The sequence below is a fragment of the Ochotona princeps genome, chromosome 5 (assembly GCF_030435755.1).
Source record: "Ochotona princeps isolate mOchPri1 chromosome 5, mOchPri1.hap1, whole genome shotgun sequence".
Lineage (NCBI taxonomy): Eukaryota > Metazoa > Chordata > Mammalia > Lagomorpha > Ochotonidae > Ochotona > Ochotona princeps.
In genome coordinates, this window is record NC_080836.1 from 89104700 (window position 1) to 89129609 (window position 24910).

The 24910-nt window shown below is 40.8% G+C and overlaps 1 protein-coding gene across 1 annotated transcript in view; it reads left to right on the top strand.

Moving 5' to 3' along the window:
- The first annotated feature begins 1129 nt into the window (after positions 1-1129).
- Positions 1130-24910, top strand: part of XRCC5 (X-ray repair cross complementing 5) — a 90025-nt gene continuing 66244 nt past the window's right edge. Inside the window, exons 1-9 of the mRNA XM_058664983.1 lie at positions 1130-1230; positions 3832-3945; positions 6315-6498; positions 7644-7692; positions 8631-8753; positions 12921-13109; positions 17199-17313; positions 18340-18478; positions 22596-22708. Coding sequence (XP_058520966.1) covers positions 1210-1230; positions 3832-3945; positions 6315-6498; positions 7644-7692; positions 8631-8753; positions 12921-13109; positions 17199-17313; positions 18340-18478; positions 22596-22708 — 1047 coding nt within the window. The 5' untranslated portion in view covers positions 1130-1209. The remainder of the gene's footprint in view (positions 1231-3831; positions 3946-6314; positions 6499-7643; positions 7693-8630; positions 8754-12920; positions 13110-17198; positions 17314-18339; positions 18479-22595; positions 22709-24910) is intronic.

The following is a 24910-nucleotide window of genomic DNA, read 5'->3' on the forward strand; positions in this document are numbered from 1 at the left end:
TTGAACCAAAATCTGGACGGACATCCTGAGCTCTATAAACAGGGACTGGAAACATCTGACTCTCTTGGCTTTGGTGTAGCTTATAATTTTGACTTCCTTAACCCCCCCTTCTCAGCTTTAGTTCCATTTATCCTCAGGCTAAACTTTCTAGAGTGAGATCATCGCCACAGTCATAATTTACCCGGTATGGGAAGAGGTTTGTAAATAATTCCCTGCCAGGTTCTCCCATACCTTTAGCCAACGACCTGTCAGGTTGTGGCTCATCTGATACAGAGCTGTTCTCTGCCCAAGGGTCACCGGGGCCTTCCTCCTTCCAAGGGTGAGAAGCTATAGGCTCGACTGTTGTTCTCAAGCGGCATTATGAACTTGTCAAGCGCTGTGACGGACATTTCTAGAATTACCATTTCTAGAAGTACTGAGACGCAGCTATTAAGTTAAACCTGCAGGGAGGACCAAAAGAAGCAAGCGCGCGCGCGAGAGAGAGCGAGAGAGAGCGAGAGAGAGCGAGAGAGAGCGAGAGAGAGAGAGAGAGTCCGTGCCCCCCAGTTTTTATACATTTTAGGCTATTAATTATACAGTCATGATTTAGCAGGCTTCTATTGGTGGATTTGAAGCAAGCAGGGGCTTCCTTCCTGAGGAGTGCTCTGCCTACGTGACCTGCCAGGTGTCCTGCCTGGTGTCAGTAGACTGTCAGTCCTGGAGTTCACACAGCCCCCAGCCAAGCCAGAATCACAACAGGCAGAAAACATCTAGGTTCTTCAGGAGAGCCACAGGAGAAGCCGTTTTATGCTTTCGGGTATTTGCACATCTGCTTCATTCTGCACAGCACAATGCGTATTTTATTTTTGCTTGCCTGGAAAAACAGCCATGCTCAAGAAAATTTACCATCACAGCTCACACACTAAACGCTGTAGGTGCTATTACAATAAACAGAAAGGGAAATGAAATCTTCCAGAGAAGAGCTTACTATGTAGCTACTACTGACAATTTACCAAAGCTCAAAACCCACAAACACCTCACCTCACCTAGCAGGAAGGAGGCGATCGGCGTATGCGCGGAACTTCGGCGCTCCGTTTCCCCGCCTTTTCTAGGCTAGGCAGGAAGTGTACCTACCCAGTACGGTCCGCCTGCCAGTTTGCCGGAACCAAAATTGCGGTGCTACAGTTTCCCGCCCGGAACCGGAAACCAAGCTGCCTGTGAACCTGCAACATGGCGCGGTCCTGGAATAAGGTAGTTAATAGGGCCACGGACTGGGGCTTTACTCAGACCAGAGCCCCGCACAGGGCGGTGCGGAAACAGGAAATGTGGGGTCAGATGAGAAGACTAAGGAGCCAAGGAGTAGGGCAAGAGCGAGTATCGTGGTGGTGGGCGAGCCTCGCTGAATTTGAGCTGACAGTCCTTCCGCTGTCCACTCCTCCCACGCCCCTCTCACTAGCTGCTCATTCCCTTTCTCCTCACTTCTCAATCCTCCGTGAACCCAGGTTCTTCACATCTGTGCGAGAATGGGCATTAGCTGTGATAAACACCTACTCCACAGGCTTGTAAATTTAAGAGAGGGACTGTGTGAATAAACTAACTTTAATACGTCGCGTTATGGAATTCACCTCTCTTAGTATTTCGCCTTTTTAAGAGATCTTACTTATCGAGTTGCAGATACAGATCTCTTATGATTTCATTTCATTTTAACACGGAGTGGTGAAAACTCCTAACCCCTCACTGCAGGTGCAAAACAAAGACAAAGAGAACCGAAATGATGAGACAGTCTGTAAGTTTGAACCCAGGCTGGCTGATTTCGGAGCCCTGGGGCGTGTCTGCCGCTGGCAATCTATGATCCTTGGGGTCCCAGGTTAATAACCGAAGTGACAGGGAATTTTTAAAAGTGGTTTTGTCAACGAAAGAAGAGACTTGTAGTTGTCCCTGAAGGATCACTAGAGGGAGATGTGGTTTCAGGAATTGATCCATTCATACAGATAAAATCTGATCTGATCGCCTCAGCTTCCTTGGGGGAAATGTTGATTACAATGACTCACCTTCTTGGTTCCTTTACTTTCAGCTGCTGAAGACTTTGTAGCTCCAGTGGGGAAGGGTTTGTGTGGATGCACTTGGAGTAAAATTGTAACAACCTCTTTTGCTTCAGAAACGAAGAGTTAGGCTGCCTGGGTTCCTGCTCCTGGTTTTCTTATTGCTGTGGGACAGGAGTTCGGAGTATTATTATGGAGGCCATTCTTCTTCCAGATTTAAAAAATAAGTGCCATGATTAAATTTCTTGATGCCATTTTCTGGCAAAAGACTTGGTTATCCACATCTTTTTTTTTTTAAGAAGTAGCTTTTATTATTGTGTATTAATTAAATGGATGCAAGAGGATGTTTTCTGAGTTTTTAGGTTATGATCCCCATAGAATATACCTTTTATTACTGTCAAAGGGACTTTGTAGTTTGTTTCCATCTTTCCCAAAATAATTGTCTTACTCCAAAAAATACATGCCTTATGCACCATTCTTTGTACTATGGGGAAAATGATGTCTCTTTCTCATGAGCTGGGAAGGATAAAATACATTAGGAACGCTCTTGATTCTTGACTAAGTGCATTTCATATTCACGTGTAACTACATCATAAAATGGGATGTTCAGACTGTTGACAGTTGGATCAGTACAAAGCCCAGGTGAACCTGCTGGTCAGAACAACTCTGGAAATGATCTTGGGCTGCATGGGTCTCAGTTGTCTCCTCCCTTAGTGAATGAACCCTGAGGTTAAGTGAAATTCCCATGGACTTGAACTAATGGGAAGTGCAAGTGGGACCAGATCCTGGATCTTCAGATGGCCATTCTAATTTTTTTCAGCAAAGGGTCTTTTTCATTTTTTGAATTTTCTGTGCTGTTAGTAGAACCTAAGCTATTTAGGAGAATGGAGTGAGGCAGGTGCAGGTATGGGAAATGTGCTGTAATTATGTCGTTGTTGACTCATTTTATAACACACCCTGAAGTTGTGATTGTTGTTAATTCAGATCTCCTGTAATGCCCATTCAGTTACATTGTAGAGCTGTTCTTTTTAGTTTGTGCTTTCCTTATTGCCCTGCATATGTTATTGTTGCCTGACCTGTGTGATTCTCTCTGTAACTTCCTTTTTTGCTTTATTGATTCCTGCTTATTCCTTAAGATTCACCCAAGGGTCGCATGCCTGTTTTCTTTTCTGCCCTCCCCACCAGTCTTGTGTACCTGCTCCTTCTGTCTCTCTCTTGTTTGCTACATACTACTGTCATAGAATATTGTACTGCTTTCTTGGGTCTCTGTGTCTCCAGCTAGATATATTTTGTGTCTTATTCGTTGATCCTCAGTTTGAAAACTGATTCACATTGTTGGCGTATACTATCTTCCTCTATATAGATTACCACATAAACACTTCAGAACAAACCATATTCCAAATCAATGACTTACTATAAAAGCTTCTATTCTTGTAAGGCTACAGTTTAACTGTAGTTTGATGTGTGTTGGGCTTAACTGCGCTGGCTTTCATTGTAGTCTGCTCAGCATGGCTTTATTTTGAGCTCAGGCCAGGGGAGCAGCAGTTACGTAATGCATGTTCCTCCCTGAGAGAGATTTCCTAGCTTTTAAAAAGTGTAAAGGTTACTTAGGTGAAAATTTGAAAGTGTAAAGGCTACCGTAGTGAAAATTTATATGTTTTACATATATAGTCTTCACGTCAAACATGTTTTTTCTGTTTATCACACCTCTAAATATATCTGAAGTTCTGTGAACACGAGAAGTAGAAGATATATTTCAAAACTTTATGCCTTTCATTTCCTCAAACAGTCTTTGGGCCTTTGTTTCTAGGCAGCCGTTGTGCTCTGTGTGGATGTAGGCTTTGCCATGGGCAACGCCTTTCCTGGAGAAGAATCTCCATTTGAACAAGCAAAGAAGGTGATGACCATGTTTGTCCAGCGACAGGTAAGTTTCAGGTTGGTCTTGAGCTTGCCACCTGTGTTTTAGCTCCTTTTTGCTTTTACCTTCTAAGGCAAAATACCAATCTCCTTATACTGTTCAACCTCCGTGTTTTGGGGAATCTGGTGAGTTTTCTATATTGTATTCATGCACATGTAGGTCTGTCTGCCACTCTAACCTGATATGTTCTTCTTTCTTCACTCTGACCCAGTCACTGGACATTATAGTTCTTATCAGAAACAAAAGACATTGCTTCTCAGCCTTTTGACTAAAATCAAGTGTAGAAACAAAAGACAATTTGAAAGCACAATCTCTGGGCCTGACGCAGTAGCCTAGCAGCTGAAGTCCTCACCTTGCGTGTGCTAGCATCCCATATGGGCACTGGTTCTAATCCTAGCAGCCCTGCTTTCCATCCAACTCCCTATTTGTGGCCTGGCAAAGCATTCGAGGACGCCTCAAAGCTTTGGGACCTTGCACCCATGTGGGAGACCTGAAAGAATCTCCTGGCTTCCGATCGGCTCAGCTCCGGCCACTGCAACCACATGGGGGAGTGAATCATCGGATGGAAGATCTTCCTGTCTGTCTCTCCTCCTCTCTGTATATCTGATTTTCTAATAAAGGCTTAAATTTATAAATACTTAGGGTCAGGACTGCCTTTTATGTCAAATCAGGTTTTTTTTTTGTTGTGTTTACTATTCATTATGAAGTCATTCATAAATCAACAAAAACAAAAGGACTGTACCATGAAAACTGATTTTCCCATTGTCTCATGTCATATAAATCTTAATGTTTTGTCATATTGATTTAATTTTTTTTCTTTTCTTGAAATATTACCAATAAAGTCCCTGTCGAATTTAGTTTTTCCCTCTTCTCCTTTCCAAAAAATTTCGACAGATGTGTATTTTGTACTGTTAGACCTAAGTATATATTCTTTTTTTTTTGTTTTTTGAAGATTTTATTATTATTGGAAAGCCGGATATACAGAGAGGAGGAGAGACAGAGAGGAAGATTTTCCATCCGATGTTTCACTCCCCAAGTGAGCCGCAACGGGCCGGCTCGTGCCAATCTGAAGCCGGGAACCAGGAACCTCTTGCGGGTCTCCCACACGGGTGGAGGGTCCCAAGTCTTTGGGCCGTCCTCGACTGCTTTCCCAGGCCACAAGCAGGGAGCTGGATGGGAAGTGGAGCTGCCGGGATTAGAACTGGCGCCCATATGGGATCCCGGGGCTTTCAAGGCGAGGACCTCAGCTGCTAGGCCACGCCACCGGGCCCCCTAAGTATATATTCTTAAATAATCAGTGTTATAGGAATCTGTCAGGGGCATATGTGGGTTGTTTTATATGATACTTATTAATGTACAAATTTTTTCTTACCTTTGTTTTGAAGATTTATTCATGTCAGTGAATTCATTGGTTCATTTTTGCGAGATATGTTATGCCATTGTATAAGTGTTCTGATGAGTATTTTTCCAGCATTTATCCTCTGAAACTGCCAACATACATACTTTTGTCTTTTTTAAAATATTAATTTATTTGTATTGGAAAGGCAAATTTACAGAAAGACCTTCATCCACTGGTTCACTTCACAAATGGCCACAATGGCCGGAGTTGAGCCAGTTCGAAGCCAGGAGTCTGGAACTTCTTCCACATCTCACACTAGGTGCAGGGTTCCAGGGCTTTGGGCCATCCTCTACTGCTTTCCCAGGTCATAAGCAGGGAGCTGGATGGAAAATAGAGTAGCCGGGACATGAGTTAGTTCCCATCTGGGATCCTGGCACTTACAAGGTGAGGATTTAGCCACTGAGCCATTATGCAAGTCCCAATGTATGTACTCTCTTATGTTGATTCCCTGTTTACATATGTAAGAATTTATTTGTAATATGAATGTGGTCTTCAAGTTCATGAAAAAAATTCATATTATGAAAAAACTATATCTGGATTTCTGAATTTTTTTGCACCAAAACTATTAATTTTGTTTTCTATGAACTTTTAAAATTATGCTTGTCAGTGATAATGCAGGTATATAGAATATGAACTTGTAAGTTGGATTTTTTTTAATCTCTAGAAAATTTAAACCTTGGATAGACACACACACACATATATGTGTGTTTTATATATGCTAAAATCTACAATTAGTGGAATGACTGAACGTTATTAAGAGCCATTCTATCATGCCAGCTTGTGCTGAAACAAAGTCAAAGCAAACGTCTTGCTCGAACATAGCCGTCACATTGTTCATGAAGTCTCCTGTTTCATGCATCCCAACATGCTATGGCCCCGGGGCTTCCTAAGGTTGTCCTACATCCCAAAGGTCAAGTGTCTCCTTGCTTACAGTCTGTCCTAACGTAGTTTCCGGTCTTCTGATATTCCTCGCTAGGTTTTTGCCGAGAGCAAGGATGAGATAGCTTTAGTCCTGTTTGGTACCGATGACACCAAGAACGCCCTTGCTGCCGAGGCTCAGTATCAGCACATCACCGTGCACAGACACCTGATGCTGCCAGATTTTGATCTGTTGGAAGACATCAACAGCAAAATTCAACCAGGTTCTCAGCAAGCTGACTGTATCCTTTTTGAGCTAGGCAAACTCTTTAGATGTGTCCTAATACAGTTTGGTGAGCCTTCAGGGTCCCATCTCTGAATATATGGAGAGAATTTGCCTTGAGGAGATGTAGGTGGCCTGTGTTAGGATTTAATATGAAGTTGATCAGGTTGGGCGTCTGCACTCCAGGCCCTCCGAGAGCTTGCCCTTTCTCTGTTAGTGATAAGAGGTTGGGAGGATATATGTTTGTATTGACCATAATAAGCAGGGGGTCTTGTGGGCTGCTGACTGACAGTGTTCAGAGGATAAGAAATGATTTACCTATGTATTTATTATGATTAATTTGTAACCAAACTGAACAAACAAGTGAGTGAGAGCAAGAGAGACAGAGACAGAGTGAGCTACTGTCTGATAGCTCACTTTCTAGATACCTGCAATGGTTGGATCTGATTAAGGCAAGCTGAGGGCCAGAAACGTAGTCTGGGTCGGTCACCCTTGCGGATGGCAAAGACTCAACTATTGGAGATGTCATCTGTTGCCTCTTGGGGTGCACACTAGTAGGAAGCAGGATTCAGGAATGGGATCAGAATTCATAGTATGGAATGTGGGGCATCCCAGCCTGCATCTTAGCCCAGATGCCTTCTCTGAGAAAACTTATTTTTAAAATGGTATAGCATGAGTAATCTCTGTCATTTTCTGAATGGAGGATGCTTTGTGGCTAAAAATCAGAGTGATAAGCAAACGGTGATATTGTTCACTTTCCTCCACAGGTGCCCTGATTTAAGGAGCTATTCTTGTCTATTTCTGAACAATTGGTAGTGCCATCGTTGATCACTGGGAGGCGCTGCTGTGTTGGGAGTGACTTGAAAATGCTACAAGTGGCGCACTTCAGATCTAACAGTGAACTGTGATCACCAAAAATGAGTTCTAGATACTGCTAAATGGCATGATATTTGATTGAACAAGTAGAGTATGTTATATGGAATAGTAAAGTGAATATATTAGTGAAAGAGACTTTGGAAAAAGTACACTTGGGCAAGTAGTACTAAATCGGCACATAGTCCTATGTCCACAATTTCCAGCCCTATAGATTTCCTTCAAAGAAACGTTGCTCATTCGTGGGATGAAGGGAATGTTTGGGGATGTTCACACCCTTAACCAGCCAAGTCCTGGATGCACTGATTGTGTGCATGGATGTGATTCAGCGTGAAACTGTGTAAGTGTCTGGACTCCCGAGAGCTGGAAACAGCTGTTTGTTAAAAAAAAAACTACATGGGTTGGTGTGTTCAGTGTTCTGTGTGATTCATCATTAGTCAAGCAGCATATTTATGTGGCTAAGGAAACATTTAATAGCATTCAGTGATTCACCTCAAACTCTGTTTTCTAGAGTTTTAAAAAGGCCTGTATCTGATGGGCATTTCTCTGGGAGAGAAATACTTGGCTTATTTTAGTTTTTTTTTTTCCCCTATTTCACTTAAAAGTTATCAGAAATTAAAAAAATATTAAGTGATATAATCCATGTGTAACTGAGAGCATAATAACTTAGGCCAATTTCCTAATAAATTATTGAATTAGTATGTCTTTAAAATGTGTCTTTGAGCACATGCACAGACACGCACACATGTACACACGTACACACACGTACACACACATACATGTCTTCCCTTGCTTGTTAGGAGGAGCATTTGCACTGAGATTCTAGATGTCTCTTCCACATAATTCTGCTCCTAGCTTGTGTGTAGAATCGGAACAGGCTATTCGGAAAGAGAATCTATGCATGACTGTAGTTGTGGGATACTAGGAGAGTATTTTGCTTGTGTTCTTCCCTTCTGGAGGCTGGGATCCAGGAATGGATCTTTCGAAATCAAAGTGACCTTATCTTTAAACTAAGTTAGGAGTTAGGGAATGTGGTTTTCCTGGTGCTCAGAGCTCTTTCCCAGTCTGTTCACAGGATGAGATATACCAGGGCTGATTATGTATTTCCTAGGAACTTAGCTAAGCATCAATAGTGTGTAGACATCCAAAAACAGTCATGTGTATCCACAATGTCTAAATCATTTCTTGGCCCCTCCCTGCTAAGTGGCCATATATATTTGGATTTGTAGGAGATAATTCAAGAGAATGATTTCTTAATGTGATAATTTTCTCTTTTAGAGGAAAGAAGTTTGAGAAGAGGCATATTGAAGTCTTCACTGACCTCAGCAGTCCATTCAGCAAGGATCAGCTGGATATTATCATCCATAACTTGAAGAAGTCTGGCATCTCCCTGCAATTCTTGTAAGACTCTAAGAATAATGAATGTGGGCAAATCCTCTGATGGCCGCAAGCATTGAGTGGGACCCCTTTATAGAGTGCCTGATTCCCAGGAATCTTCTCTTTTTGCTCTGAGATAGAATCTATTGGATGACATACTGATTGCTCTCTATGTTGCAGGAACTGTTCTGAGATTTGCAGATAAAGAAATGAAGTCATAATGATAGGAAAGAACTGAGCTCGGTAACAGATCAGTTGTTCACTGTTTTAGACTCAAAAAATTGAGGAAATAGACGGATCATGGAGAATGTTTAGTTTATCTCCTCCATACATACCCAATTACCTAATTAACAATTCTCTTGAAGGCTGTAGAAATTGTATCCTACAAACAGTAGGTGTTTTAGGTAGACAGTAATGCCAACCTGGCAATCATTTTAAAGAAAGAATTTTAGGAAAAGGTTTACTTATATAAAAGGCAGAGTTAGAGAGAGAGTGAGAGAGAGAAAGGTCTTCCAAACTTTGATTCCACAAATGGCCACAATGGCCAAGACTGGGGCAAGACAGAGCTAGGGGTCTGGAACACTTTTCCTGACCTTATATCTGGGCAGCAGGGACCCAAACACTAAGGCCTTTTTCCTTTGCTTCCCTGACTTATATTAGCAGAGAACTGGACTGGAAGTGGGACAGCCAGGACTTGAACCAGTGTTTCTATTGGATGCCAGCATTGTAGGTGTCAGTTTGACGTGTTGTACCATAGCACCAGCCCCACGCCATAAATTTTTTATATTTAACTTTTTCCAGAACTAAATAAAGCAAAGACACATACCAAATGCAATTTTCTATTGGTATTTAGAGGCGGGGTATGCACAAAAGAAGGGAAAGCTGTGTTTTGCAATTTGTTCGGGGGAGTAGTCCCTCCTGCAGGATGGCTTGGATTTCTCCCGCAGGATGTACTTTCTATGTCTTATACCCTTAACACAAAGATCCTTTGCACTACATGGAGCCTTCCTGCTGTACTCGAAACCAGCTTGTTCTTGTACTATTTTTAGTGAAAGCTGAATGTTGGGATTGGATGTTGAATTATTAATCTTCTGAGGACACTCATTTTTCAAATTGAGAGCTGTACCCAGCAGCCTCTGACTGAGAGTGATGAACGCGTGGCTTCTTCAGATGCATGCCGTGGGGAAGGAAGACCCTCTCCGGCACGGATGTCCTGCTTAAGACTTCTGAGGGACATCTTCTCTGGAGGAGCGCAAAAAAATAGCTCAGAATAAGCCATCAAACTGATACTTGCTAAGACGATACTTGAAAGAAATTAAGTGCTCTTTAAGTGACACTTGTTACTAGGTTGAGGCTTCCTCGGTGCTTGAGAACCCCAGCTCCAATTCCCTTCCCTTCCCTGTCAGGAGCTCAGGATGCCTCTGCATGGTTGAAGCGTGCTTCACTTCTACCAGTGTCATCTGAAATGACTTTTTCTTTTGGTATCAGCAATATAATAATGTTATGTACAAGTTCTACTTCCTTGCTGTGTGGTTCCATTTTTTTCTTCACTAATAATGCCTTCCCTTATGCCATAAACCTCCAGCATATAAATTCAAGTTTATAGCTTTAAAAAATATTCTATTTTGTTTTATTTTTAATCTTGTTTACATAGTTTAGAGGATTAAGTGCCCATGCGGGCCTGCATCAGGGTGGGGAAGATCAAGGTGTAGAGGAAGGTAGGTGGCACAGATGTTTCAGAGTTTTTGTTTTGTTTTGTTTTGCTCCTTTATCCACAGAAGGTGAAGGGGTAAGGGGCCACTCCTGGCTGTCAGACTGCATTGGCACCCAGTGGTGGGAGATTATTATTTGCCGACAATTTAGAGGCCCTGATGTGGCGAGGAATGTTTCAAGGGTGTTACTTGAGTAGTTTTAATAGATATGAGGCATTGTCAGCTTTGTTGCACTAGGGTTGAAAAAAATTTTTTGCAATGTCTATTGGCTGACCAAGTCCACCTTAGTGCATCCACAGACTCAGACACTTGCTGCAAAGCTTGGCTAGGAGAGTGGTCCATTCCCTGATGAGGCATTTGACATCCTCTACTGCCCTAGATGAGCTGACCTTTTTGTCCCCCATGTGCATCTGGGCATGCTGCATACTGCATGGGCATCAGCAACTGAGGAAGCCCAGCCCTAATATGTGCACTCCAAGGACACACCACATATCTTGTGATTTTTTTCCTGTGGCTGAGATTTGAGTCCAATGATCCAGTTGGAGAGTCCCCCAAGAAAGCTCACTTGTGGTGAGCTCAACCTAGACTCTTGTACGAGCTGGTGCAGGGCCAGGTATGGTCAAGTCCATGCTTTCAGTGCTAGTGGATTTTTTTGCGTGATTGCTTTTGGGCTGAACAAGTTGCAGCAACCTGGAGAAGCACTGTGTTCTGAGCAGGTTTGTTCCTGGGACGTAGTGTTAAGTATTTTCTGCTGACTGACTCCTGAGAAAGGTTGTTTCTGGTCTAATACAAGGTAGCTACCTTGTATTGTAGCTACATCCTAGGATAAACTTCCCGACACTTTGACTTTATGTCATTTGTTCCTTTGTGGTAGATGTTATGGAACTAGCAATAATTTCATGCAAACCTGCTCCCTGGAAGCCTTTAATCTGAGGTAATTGAGGTCATGCACATTTGTTATAGTATTCATAGAAAAATGAAAGCAGAAACCCCCTTTTCATTATAGTAAAGAAAAATAGAAAATCAAATTAAAAAACAATCATCTACTTAGTAATGACCACCACACAATTTGCGTGAACTGAAAAGATGACTGCATTTAAAATCTAGCATTCGGGGGGGGAGGGGGAAGTGACGTTGCCTTTTGGTTAGGTAAAGGAGCTTTTCTTAATTATTAGCTGTGCAGCTTTAACCAACTTATTTCATGTCTGTAGTTTCACCTTCTGTTTGTATGATGGATATGGAAATTTCCTTCCACCCAAACAATACCTGCAGTGTGAGATGAGATTGTTTATTTGTGTGCATTTTTGTAACATTCCACATACCATTTAGAAAATGTAGTTTTCGGTTTGCGTTGCTGATTGAATTTTCCCATGATGCATAATCCCAGTCTGGTTTTATTCTCATTGCAATCAAAAAGCTGGAGTAAAGCACAAGGAAAATGGCAGTTTTACTTACTTCTTTGGGTTTGGAATGTTTTGTGTGGTGTCTGATATAGGTTGAGCAATCATCAGTGGGCTTTCCTTTTTTTCTTCTGCTTGGAATATCACATTGGCTTTTTCTAGGAAGTATTCTTTCCTGCACTCAAACTTCCTGGCCTAAACGAAGACTGGGATCTTCTGTATGATTCCTGTTTTGATTTTGAATCTCTCCCCGGTAGTAGACTTGGGCAATGAGCTTGCTTTTGTCTGATCCTGCTGCTTTAACAAAATACCCAATGAAAAGCTTGTTCCATTGTGCAGATTATAAATGTGGTAATGTATTAATCATATCTGGACTGGAAAGTCCAAGATCGCAGTTCTGGCAGATCAGTCTCTGGCCTGTGTTCAAGGCAGCACCCTGTTGCATTCCCACATGGTGAGAAGGATGAAGACTGTGTCTTCACACGATACAAAAAGGGAAGAAAAGGCTCACGTCAACATCACAGACATAAACTAACCATTCATTAGAGGTCTGCTCTCATGACTGCATCGTTTACCCAAGGTCTCCCCTAACCCCGAAGTGGGCAGTCTTTCCCAAATTTCAACAGAGGGATTGTGGAGCATGCATTTAGACCGAGGCAGACATTGATTATGTTCAGAGGCACGATAAAGGAGGACAGACTGAGAGAATGAAGCCAGCATAAAGGACAATGAAGGTGAATATGAAGACAGAGTGAGAATCAGATAAGCTTTGTGACATTTGCAACCTTGGGTCTGGTCATGACAAGGCTGTGTACAACCCTCCCTTTTTTATTGTTGGATTATATAAGACAATAAATCAGAGATTTATTAAATCAGATTTACTAAATCAGAGATTTCCATCACAGGAAACTGAAAGAATATTGACTTAAGTAAATACTGTGTCATTTACAGATGAGAATTTAAAGCCAGGTGAGTTTTGCCAACATATCCATTTTTTTCATAGCTAGTTAGTGACATTCACAGTATTGGAACCCCAATTATTTCCTGGTTTCTAAACTGCTGTGGTCTTTTCCTGGTAGTTTGCCTTTTCCAGTTGGCAAGGAAGGTGGAACTGGGGACAGAGGAGATGGCTTACCCTTGGACCGTCATGGACCCTCTTTTCCTCCAAAAGGAATTACTGAGCAGCAAAAGGAAGGCATTCAGATGGTGAAAATGATGATGGTATCTCTAGAAGGTGAAGATGGGCTGGATGAAATTTATTCCTTCAGGTAAGAGGGGAAAACAATAGGGCAACTTTGGTTTGTACTCATGTCAATGTTTTTTTGACCGGAGAGATCTGGGAGCTTCTCTTTTTAGGGGTCTACGCTTGAATTGGCAGCCATTCTTTAATAAGTATTCTGTTTTATTTTAAAATTAGTGTACTCAACAAATATCAACTTTTTTAAAGTTTATGTGGCTGGATGACGTTTCAGATTTATTTCCAGGATTTATGCGGTGAAGATTGGGAATGTTAGATAGCACCAGAGACTCCATACATCAATGTAAGGTGAAATAGTAGATGTCTTCCTTTTTTTTTTAAATTTTTATTGTGATGATTTTTACATAGTTGATTAGGGTGCAGAGGGTCAAGGGCTGCAGGAAAGTGGGTGAGACCACCATTGTCACGGTCTGGTGTTTTTTTTGTTTGTTTGTATGCTGGTGGGTACCATAACCTGGCTTGGTCTGGGCTGCTCCCTATCATGGTTCTTGCACTCACTTGCAAGGGACTGTGTCCAAACAGAGGAATTACCCAAGCTCCTCCATCAGAACCCCTCCCAGTGCGAGATCTCATGCCCACCAATGAGTCCATGAGCCAGCCCTACTTAGTCCACCTCCTGTCCTAGCAGGAACAGTGGCCTTTCCTTACCGGCCCTCACCCATTCTGGTTTTTGCTGTTGGGTGTTACAGCCCAATCAAGCTTGGCCCACACCCAGACACAGCTCACACATGGCTCAGCATGGGTAGAGACTTAGCCTAGCCTGTCCTATACCCACTCTGATTGTCACAAGTACCAGTGGGTGCTGGAGTATAGCCCAGTGTGATGCACCCTAGACCCACTCCACACCCATGCCAAGGGACACTGCAGCCATGTCTAGACTAGATAGTAGCCCCCCACTCTGGCCCTCGCATTCACCCAGTGGGAACCACAATGCAACCAGGTTGTCCCCTTAGTTCCCCAACCAGGCCTGATCCCAGCCCTAGATCTCGCGCATGCCAGTGGTTACTGTGACCCAACTTGGCATAGTCCCTCCCCTGTCTTGGCCTTTGCCTTTGGATGCTGCAGCCTGGCCTGACCCAGCCTACCCCGAGGCCTCTCGCTGGTGGGCACTGGCACCTGGTTCTACTTAGTCTGCTCCCATCCTTGTCTCATGCATACTGGCAGGTGTGACAGCCTAGCTAAGAATGATCTGTGCTCCAGCCTGGTTTCTGCACTTGCCAGTGAGATAAGGTTTGCTCAGCTCTTCCCAGTCTTCCCCTTCCAAAACGAACCCAAGCACTTGCCAGCAGATGAAGCTGCTTTGCCCAGTTTGCCCAACCCCCAGGCCTGAACCATGTGCTCAGCAGTGGAAGCTATGACCCCATAGGGGAGTTTCCCAAGTTCCCCCACTCAGTCTAATCTCAGATCCAGATCTCACACATGCCAGTAGGTGCTAGGCCCTTGCTCGGCATAGCCTGCCCTTCCATCTTGGCCTTTGGGCTGGTAGATGTTGTGGCTGGCACACCCTATACCCTGCTTTGGGATGCACATATGGGTGCTGCAGTCTGGACCTGCCCAGCCTTTTCTTGGCCCCAGTACTCATGAGTGTTGGTGGGTTCTGTGATCCTACCTAGTTCAAGCTATCACCACCCCAACTCTTAAGGCTTTGGATCACCTTGAATGCTTTCTCAGGCGACCAGGGAGCTGAATGGGAAGTGAGATTGTTGGGATTAAAACCAGCACCCATATGGGATCCTGGCGTGTTCACAGCAAGGACTTTAACTGCTAGGCTGTTGCGCCAGGCCCATAAGATGGGCCATATATTAATCTTTCTTAAAAATATGTGTTGATCATAATATAGTGTATTTAGGAAAACAAACCAAAAATAGAATCCACTAAATATAAAGAACTTAGACCTTATTTATTTCATATGGGTATTAGTAAAAACAAAATGATCTAAGGAGAATGGAAGCCTTCTCTTTCATGTAACAGTAAAACTGCCTTTTAGCCTTTTAGTTAGAGAATAGAAGAACCTAAGACGGATTGATGGCACATAGAATAGTTATGTGTTTGGGAGCCCTGATTTGGTAAGGTAAGCAATGGACTACCTTTGCCAGGCTGTATGGCTTGTATAGGTTCAACCACTCAACGATTATACTGCATAATGTTTATGAATTAATTCTAGTTTGTCATTTGATTCATTCCACAAATGTTCTTGTGAGCTCAGTATGCAAAATAATGTTGTTTATGTATATGGTTGAAGTAAAAACTTAACCAGTAGAATCTTTTTTCAGTAGCGATAGTGTATATTTGTTCTCATTTTTCTTCTAAATCATAGTCTTCAAATATTTCTGGTGTGTTAAACTATAAATGACAAATGGCACACCTTCATTTTCTAAACATTTACCCAGGAAGGATTATAGGTAGAGAAATCTTTACAAATGAGCTGTAATTCCCCAGGTGATTGCTGGAGGAGTCACTGGACTACTGACAGTGCAGTTTCATAATGTAATTGGTTTTCTGGTCACAATATGTGCACATATGTGTTCCTGAGTTTTTTCTCTCTTAGTGTCTTAAATTAATCGTATTAACCATGACAATCCCTAAAAAAAGCATGGGACTATACAAATGGCTAAGTGGGTTTTTTTTTTTACCATATGTTGTAATAAGTAGTGCTGATTGTTCATTATACTACTAATTGGAAGCTACTTTAATTTTTAGGCCTGCCAGGAAATGTGGACTAGAACTTCATCATCCTGTACAGTAGTTGTTAGTCACATGGGCTATTTACGTTAATTAAAGTTATCTAAATTAAAAACTCAGTCCCTCTATCAAAGTAGCCATGTTTCTAGTTCTTAACAGCCTTTTGAATAGGCATGGTTAGAAACAGAACTTTTCTGCTGTTGTAGCAAACTAAACAGCAGTGGATTCTACACTGTGTACAGTAGGTCTTAGGAAGGAAAATTGACTTCTACTTGGGGAGGAGTCAGCTCTGCTGGTGGACAAATGACCTGTTCTTAGTTCTCATATATTAATGCTGATCTTTTAGAAATTTCCCTGGGACCAAATCCAAACCACACAGTGGTCTTAGATGTAGCTTAGAGTTGAAATGTCCTGTGGAACAGGATGGACTTGGTTCATACTTATTCAGTCCCAAACAAACTCAAGAATGAGAGGTACTATCGTTTTAGATGAATCATAAACTTTGGAAAAAAACCTAAACCAGGATATATTATTCTGGTAGAATGTCTGTTGTGCTTCGTAAATTATTTCAGAAACTTGGAGTCTCTCAAGACTTGTGTCTGTAACTTTGAAAATAATGTAAGATAATCTTTACCCCTTTGGTGGAATCTGTTGTTTTGTTTTGTTTTGTTTTTGTTTTTTATTTTTGCATCGAGGTAATCAGAATGGCTTCGCTGAGTAATTTGAGTGTGTTTGGCCATTAATTCCTTTGTTCTTTACTTTAGTGAATACCACAAATTCCATCTATCTCCATTCCGTGTGTTTCATTAGGGCCCAATTGAAAATAGAATTAATCTTTACTTTGTCCAAATTAAATAGCACTATATATTGTGTCTGCCATTCCCCTATCCTAGCTGTTCCTCCCAGTAAGAAACCTAGAGTTATCCTTAAACCTTAGGACTAAATGTTGACAAGTTCCTTTATTTCCTGTGTAGTCTTCATTTAGCAATCTCTAAGGGAATTGGAATTGATGAGTGAATTATAGTTTGTGTGCAGTGGTGTTCCAAGATGTGGCCCGCCTTTGATACCCAGGTTTCCGTGGCGTTGGTGAGCCCTTTCTGCAGGCTTCCCTGTGGATGTGCTGCTTTCACAGTCTCAAAGGTGTTCTTGTTCTGCAGAGTTGAAAGAAAAGATTGAAGAGAGGAGGATATAGATGTTCATTTTCACCTGTCAGCAAAGTAATTCAACTTCTGCTTCCTCCTAAGCCGATTCACTTGTGTGCTGGCTCTCTCCCAAGTTGTCGTTGTCATTTTCCTGCCATCCTCTGCTATTCCTCCCTGTCTGATCAACAACAGTTCGCTTCTTATACAGAAAACTAACTGCATAATCTAGCAAAGTTAACATTTGGAAATTGTTGATTTTCTTATTCTTTGTTTAGTGAGAGTCTGAGACAGCTGTGTGTTTTTAAGAAAATTGAGAAGCGGTCCATGGCTTGGCCCTGTCAACTGACCATTGGCTCCAATTTGGCTATAAAGATTGTGGCCTATAAATCTGTAAGTGATTGCCAGATACTATTTTTTTTAGAGAAATATTACCAGGAAGATAAATATGCTTACATAAAGAATGACAGTCTTGTGTGGGTTAGTCAGAACCATAATTACTACTTCTCTAGCTGCTTTCCCTGTTCATTTAATCTCTATTTAGCTTTTTATGTCTAAGACATCATAGGAGAGAAAGTTTTCACAGTTTTCTGAAATAGAATTTGATTCCCTCATCTTTCTTTCCATTGTTAATTGATGATTAATCATGCAGTCAGACTTCTCATTTTTTTTAAAGAAAGAAAATGCAATGTTGCCATTGTAGAATGGTAGCAGAAGTCTAAATTCACCAGAGTTCAGTTTTGTTTAGGAGACTTAGTCACACCTAATTCATATCTGATAGTAACAGCAGCTGTGTAATATTCAAAAATATTAAATTTTTACTGTGAATTTGCCTTTTGTGTGACATAGGTACATTGTACATAATAACGCCCTCTTAAAGGTGATTATTTGATGGAATTCCAGTCTGAGTAGTCTTTAACCTTCTTTCTTTGAACTGTATAAGTATGCATATATTACATATTTAAATACTCATCTAAATATATATAAAATTTCTATTAAATATAAATGAACATTTTCAATGTGCAAAATACGTATACAAAATTAAGATATGTTCTCAAGTGGTCCTTAAATAGTTATTTGCTGATTTCTAATGACTGATAGATTGTTCGCTGTTTTTTGTTGGAAAACTGATTCAGTCCTCTTTTACTAGACAGTGTAAAGGTATTGTGTAGAATCTGTTTCTGTTTGTACAAACTAGTATTTGTCTTTTGCTTGCTCTGGGGGAATAATGGATATAATGAGAATTATCCAGTATATGCTGTCATAAAATAAACTAAAATTTTCATGCTAGCAAACTAAGCAGTATAGCCAGAATATTGTTCTGAGTTTTTCTTTGTGAACCAGGGAGAGTATTATTAGGGCTTTAATCTTCCATCATTCTGAATCCTACTTTTCCTTTATTTATCTTTTGGATGTAAGATTGTACCAGAGAAAGTAAAGAAGACTTGGATAGTTGTGGATGCAAGAACCCTAAAAAAGGAAGACATACAGAAAGAAACAGTTTATTGCCTGAATGATGATGATGAGACTGAAGTAGCAAAAGAGGACACTCTTCAAGGTAGGGCGGTGAGAGCTTCCCTGTGGTTTGCTTTGAGGCGGTGGGGCAGCCTAGGAGTTGTCTTTTCGTTTATGTGGAGATCCTTCTCTGAGTTACGGAGAAGTAAGTGTCTGAGGGAATAATGGGACACTTGTTCTCTAGCTTGATTGTTGGGCCCTAGGCAGGATGTTTCCCAGGGGTGCACTCGGGTAGCGTGCCTCTCTGAGTTTTATGTGCCTCAAGTGACAGGACTCAGTACTTAGCTTTGAGGTTTGAAACTCGCTTTCCAGGAGAATGTTTTTGTTAATGTGACTGAAGCAGTACCTTTTTGTTTTACTTTTGGCTTCCATATTATTCTTCTAAGTGCCAATTTCAGGTCTTATGTCCTCTCAGACATGCCTCCTTAAGAGATAAGAAACATTGTTGGGTGCATTGCTTTATTTTCACTAGGTTCTGTAGTTTGTATTCATATATGATACCCATTTGAATAGTGTGTCTAGATGGCTAGATCTAGAGCACTTAGAATGTAGCTGAGATTGTGTAAGTATTCAGCAAATAAAAGTATAAGATACCAAGTAATGATTTTAGAGAGAAACCAACGTTCTTAGATGGATCGATTGCTGGCTATCCATTCCCCAGTGCAGTTTTGATTAGAAAGCCTTGAAAAAAGAAGTGTGCATTGTGGGGAGGGCACTTTGGAGGTGGTAGTAGTTTTATACTGTTCTTTCTCCTGACGAATTATGTGTCAAATGTGGTTAATATCCTGCACACTCTACTAATTGCTTAATTCAGTTCAGTCACATAAAGCATGAGTTTTGAAGTCAAGCCTGAGTTAGAGCCATGACTCCAACATTGGCCAGTCATTTGTTCCTAGTATGTGCTAAGAACAACATGGTTTCGTATGCTAAGAACAACATGGTTAAAGTGCCATAGGCCAAAAAAAGCGGAGAGCCTTCTGAATCATGCTAAATGGCTCGATTGGATTGATATTAGTGCTGTACAATTTGGTACTCTATCTAGTAGGCAGCCTGCGTTTTCTCTTAATCATCCACTGAATGAAGCAAGCAGTGTGTGAGAGAACCGAGGCTGCAGCACATTGAGGTCACACAGCTAACAACTAGCAGAGTGTGAATCTGGGCTTGTGCCGCTTCAGAGTCTGTAATCCCTCATGCTATTCTTTTGTTTGTTTGTTTGTTTTTTAAAGATTTATTTATTTTATTACAAAGTCAGATATACAGAGAAGCCGAGAGACAGATAGGAAGATCTTCCGTCTGATGATTCACTCCCCAAGTGAGCACACCGATCCAAAGCCGGGACCGGGAACCTCTTCCGGGTCTCCCACACGGGTGCAGGGTCCCACATCTTTCGGCCGTCCGCGACTGCTTTCCCAGGCCACAAGCAGGGAACTGGATGGGAAGTGGAGCTGCTGAGATTAGAACCGGCGCCCATATGGGATCCCGGGGCTTTCAAGGCGAGGACTTTAGCCACTAGGCCACGCCGCTGGGCCCCCTCATGCTATTCTGAGTTGGCACTGCCTGGACTGATAAAGGGATTTGAATAACAGGCTAAGAGTTTATACAGCCTGGAGTTGTTATAGTTTTGAGGTATCTTTTGGGTTGTGTCTTAGGAAGATTTTTATGCTACCTGGAGTAGGATGGACTAGAAGGAGAAGGGATTGGAGATGAGGGGTTAACTCTTCTGATTGTTAATAAAGAAAGCAACTCAAGTTATTGTAGGCAAGAAGAAAATTTATTAGTGGAGCAATGGAAAGAGAATTAAAAGTGTCTGGATGAAAAGAATATCAATTATGACTTTGCTCCTTTTCCTTTAGTTGCCTTTGCATGTCTTTTGCTCTCCACTCTGTTCTGTAGGATTCTTAGTAACCATAAATGGGCAGTAGAATATAGTTACATGTTATAATTTGTTCTCTTTGTCTTGTACAAAAGTTAGAGTTATTTGCAGTTCCTTGGATTAATCAGAAAACACAATATAATTTTAATTAGAATTTCCGATACTATTAAGCAAGAAGATAGCTGGCAGAGAAAAGTTAGAAAAAGCATTTGCTTTGAATAATCACTGTGAAACGTGTCTCTTTGCTGATTTTTTTTTTTTAATTTTGTTTTCATTTCTGGCTTTTAAGAGACATATGTGTCAAAATAGAAATGTGTTTCTTTTTAATTAAATATAAATGCAGGCTTCAACAGGCCAACAGGAGCAAACATTGGCTGTCAGAATCTGCCTCCAGTAACCCAAGTTTTTCATTTGCTTCTTTTTTTTTTTTTTTTTTTTTATTACGTTGCATTATGTGACACAGTTTCATAGGCTCTGGGATTCCCCCATTCCCCCTCCATCCCCTCCCCCCATGATGTATTCCTCCGCCTTGTTGCAGTGTTACAGTTCAAATTAAGTCGAGATTCTTTTGTTGCAAACATATACCAAGCATAGAGTCCAGCATCTTATTGTCCAGATAAATTCAACAGTTTCTTGGGGAGACCATCTCTGGTCTGAAGGCAGAGCTGGCAGAATATCGTCCCTATCAATTAGAAGCCCCAGCACAACATCAACAACAATTTACAACATTATGGAATTAATTGACATGGTATTGAGTAACCAATACGTTATAACAGTGCAAGTTCTTATCCACATCCTGTGACTACTTCATTGACATTTCAATTTTTGTTTGTACACAGAACCGGCTGCTATACATCTTAAAGTGGCTATAGGGTACTATTCAGCTGTCTCGTGTCTGTTTTCATTTTAGTGTTTAGCAGTTTATTGTGTTGACACATAATTTTGCTGAATTTGGTAGATTTTAGGATAATCTAAACTGGTTTATAAATCTAACAAGGCCTGGGCCTGGTGGCATGGCCTAGCGGCTAAAGTCCTCGCCTTGAACGCCCCGGGATCCCATATGGGCGCCGGTTCTAATCCCGGCAGCTCCACTTCCCATCCAGCTCCCTGCTTGTGGTCCCAAGGCTTTGGGACCCTGCTCTCGTGTGGGAGACCTGGAAGAGGTTCCTGGTCCCCGCATCGGATCTGCGCGCACCGGCCGTTGCAGCTCACTTGGGGAGTGAATCATCGGACGGAAGATCTTCCTCTCTGTCTCTCCTCCTCTCTGTATATCCGGCTTTCCAATAATAATAAAATCTTTAAAAATATAAAAAAATAAAAAAAAATCTAACAAGGCCTTTGTCAACAGTTGAGGTGCAGAGGGGTGTGCAGAGAAATCCTCCATCCCCTAGTGAGGGGTAACTAATCTTTGTGTCCTGTCTAGTGAGGTATATGTGGATCCACGTTGATCATTTTCCTGTTTGATTCTAAGCTTTCCTTGTATTTCTCTGACTATCTATTCTATTAAGATACACGTGTTCTTCCCTCATGTTCCCAAGGTGTGAATCGTTAGGTCTGGTTGCTCCTTCACCCAAACACAGAGGACACGGAATTACTGACAGGGCAGGTGTTTCCATAGAACAGAAGCAAGAAACAGGGTTTTAGAGTTTGTTTGTTTGCTTTTTTAGCAGCTCAGAGCCTTGGTGTATACAAATATGCTTTGTAATTAAAAGAAAAATATATATACACAAATGCCAGAAGTCAAGTAAATGTAAAAGCAGAAAGAATGCAGCTTATCAATTGAATGTATCTAAACGAAACTTCCGATTGTTTTTCTAGTAGGGATTTATATATCTCTACCATGTGTTTTTGCGAACATTTTGTTCTGAAAATTTCCTACCAGAGTTTCTCTCTGAGGATCTCCAAGTTTCTGAATAAATGTGTTATTATGTTTACAAATCATGCTTGTACTTTAGTCAGCCATGGTTTATCTTCCCAGGATAACTGGTACATTGCATTGGATATATTCTTTCTTCTAAGCTGGATAGTCATTAAGGTAACAAGATTGCAGAAGCTGCTACTTAAAAAATGTAATTAGATTGTAATTGTCTCTGTATTGTATACATGGCTGTGTCTGCTGCTTCTCTTCCCCCATTGATCACAAGGGGCAGCAATTTGATTCTAGGAAATAGAAGATGGAGGCTTGCTCAGGGTGTGCATGTATTGTTAATGTCCGCATAGAGCTCATTTCTGCTTGTGGAGTACCAGGCCTCATATGCTTAACAGATGCTCTGCTCTTGTTCTCTAGGGTTCCGCTATGGAAGTGATATAATCCCTTTCTCTAAAGTGGATGAGGAACAAATGAAATATAAATCGGAGGGGAAGTGCTTCTCTGTCCTAGGATTTTGTAGATCTTCTCAGGTACAGCAGTTACTCTGTGATTGGGAACAGAATCCGTAAGCTTTTTCCTAGCTGTTACTTGAGATGATGTGGTTTATTTGGTCATTTTTCTTTACAATATGTAGTTTTCTTTTTCTTTCTTTTTTTTTTTTTTTTGGTATAATACAGTTTTGATTTTTTTGTTTGTTTTTGGAATACAGTCTGGGAGTTTGTGGTACCATCTTTGATTTTTTAAGAAAAATGCCAAAATGTAGAGAAAATTTAGTATGAATCTGAATTGAAGGAAGTCACTAATTGTGTTGACCAACATAGCTCTTAATAGCTATAAGCATATGGTGTCTAGTTCTTTGCTCTTGTTTTGCCAAAATATATAATGAAGTGTCTTACAGGTTTGAAAATATGACTGGGTTTTAAGCGACCATTAACCCGTAATTTCACTGCTTTATGCTGTCAATTCTCTTAAGTTTCTTGGTATGGAGTTCTAGGATGTAAAATTTGTCCATAAGTTACATGGTTTTTAGAAACCAGTGTGGAGATACAAAATAGACACAATGAGAAATGTGAGAATTTACCATGAAATCTGCCCTCCAAAGGGCTATTAAAAGCCCCCAGAATCGTAGACTAAATGTTCTTCAGATAAATAGCCAAAGCGATGAATCATAACAGTGAAGTATATACTTTTGTGTACGTTTTAGCCAAGCAGTAATAGAAGGGGTGATTAATGTTTCTAGAAAAGCTCAAGTAAGAATTAAAATGAGTATGTTACCCTGTGCTTGGACTTGGACTCGATTTCTCTGGTGTGTTGTCCCTGTCTGTGTCAGTATCTCAACAGTGCAATGAAACTGGACAGAATTCCTGTATTGTATACTCAAGCTGTTACACATGTTCAAGACTCATAAGCTGAAAACAGTATTTACTTGAAATCTATAAAATCTTTTTTTTTACTTCTTTTATTATTATTATCATTTTGTGATATAGTTCCATAGGCCCTGGGATTTCCCTTACCCTCTCCACAAGTCCCCTCTCACCCACTGAGTTCCCTTACATTATAACTATAGTATAGTTCTTCATAAACCGTCATATGTTAATCATTGTGGGCATGGACAATGGCAGAGAGTACAGCATCCTATTGTCAAGATATAGTAAACAGTTTCATTGTAAGTCCATCTTTAGTCTGGAAGAAGACATGCATCCTGCATTGTATCCTCATATCTGGATATGATAGTCTCCATTAAAGTTATTATACATCCCCTTACATGAAAAGCCACAAAACAAAATCAACAACAGGAAGTAGAAAAGAAATTAAAAACACCGTGAAGTTAAATAACATGCTACTGAATGAATAATGTGTCACTGAAGAAATGAACAATAAAATCATAATGGTGGAAATAAATATCTCTGGGAAGCTGAGAGTCCTTAACAATTCTCTAACAAATTAGCACTAAATTTTCTTAAGAATAACATCATTCATTTTGGGAAGTTTATACATTTAAAAGTGATGATTAATAATGGATGAGTCTTTTCAGTGGAACAGAAACCTCATTCCAACCAGTTTGTGGAAACTAGCCTCTTGAGAAATGGGTCTGCCAGATTATATATATGCAGATAAGACCTATTCAAAACAATGTCAGGTACAATTCAGGACCCAAAAACTTGACATCACCTCTGCTAGGGTGAAAGTGAGGGCCTATTTAAATGACCAAAAAAGTATTGTGTTAACAAAGCACACAAAATGTTAAGAGCAAGGTGTTGTCCATAGTGACTAGAAAAATTCATGTGAATATATCTCTTATTAGACTAATGGTTAACCTCAGTGTACAGTATTATATATAAGCATTCCAAATTCTCTAAACCAGGAATATTGACAAGCTGATGCCTCTGGATTCGATTGATCTGTAGTTTTGCATTTTATAAAGTAGATTTTGGAGGAAGACTTTGTTTTTTTTTAATAGAAGTTATTTGTTTCCATTATTACTTTAAGAGGTCTTTTAATTTGTCTTCTTCCAAGTTGTCAAATATCTCATTATCTGGTATCTAACTGTAAAATGGAAAAGACTGCCCCCAAACACCTGGCTGTGTTTGAAAGGTCATTTAAGTGCCTTCGGAAAATATATGATGGACTCTTCTTTGATCAGTCAGTAACTATTTGCAGCTTCTTAGATCCTAAGAAAATCAGTACGAGTATGACAAACTCCACATAGGATTATTCCCTTGTTTCCTAGA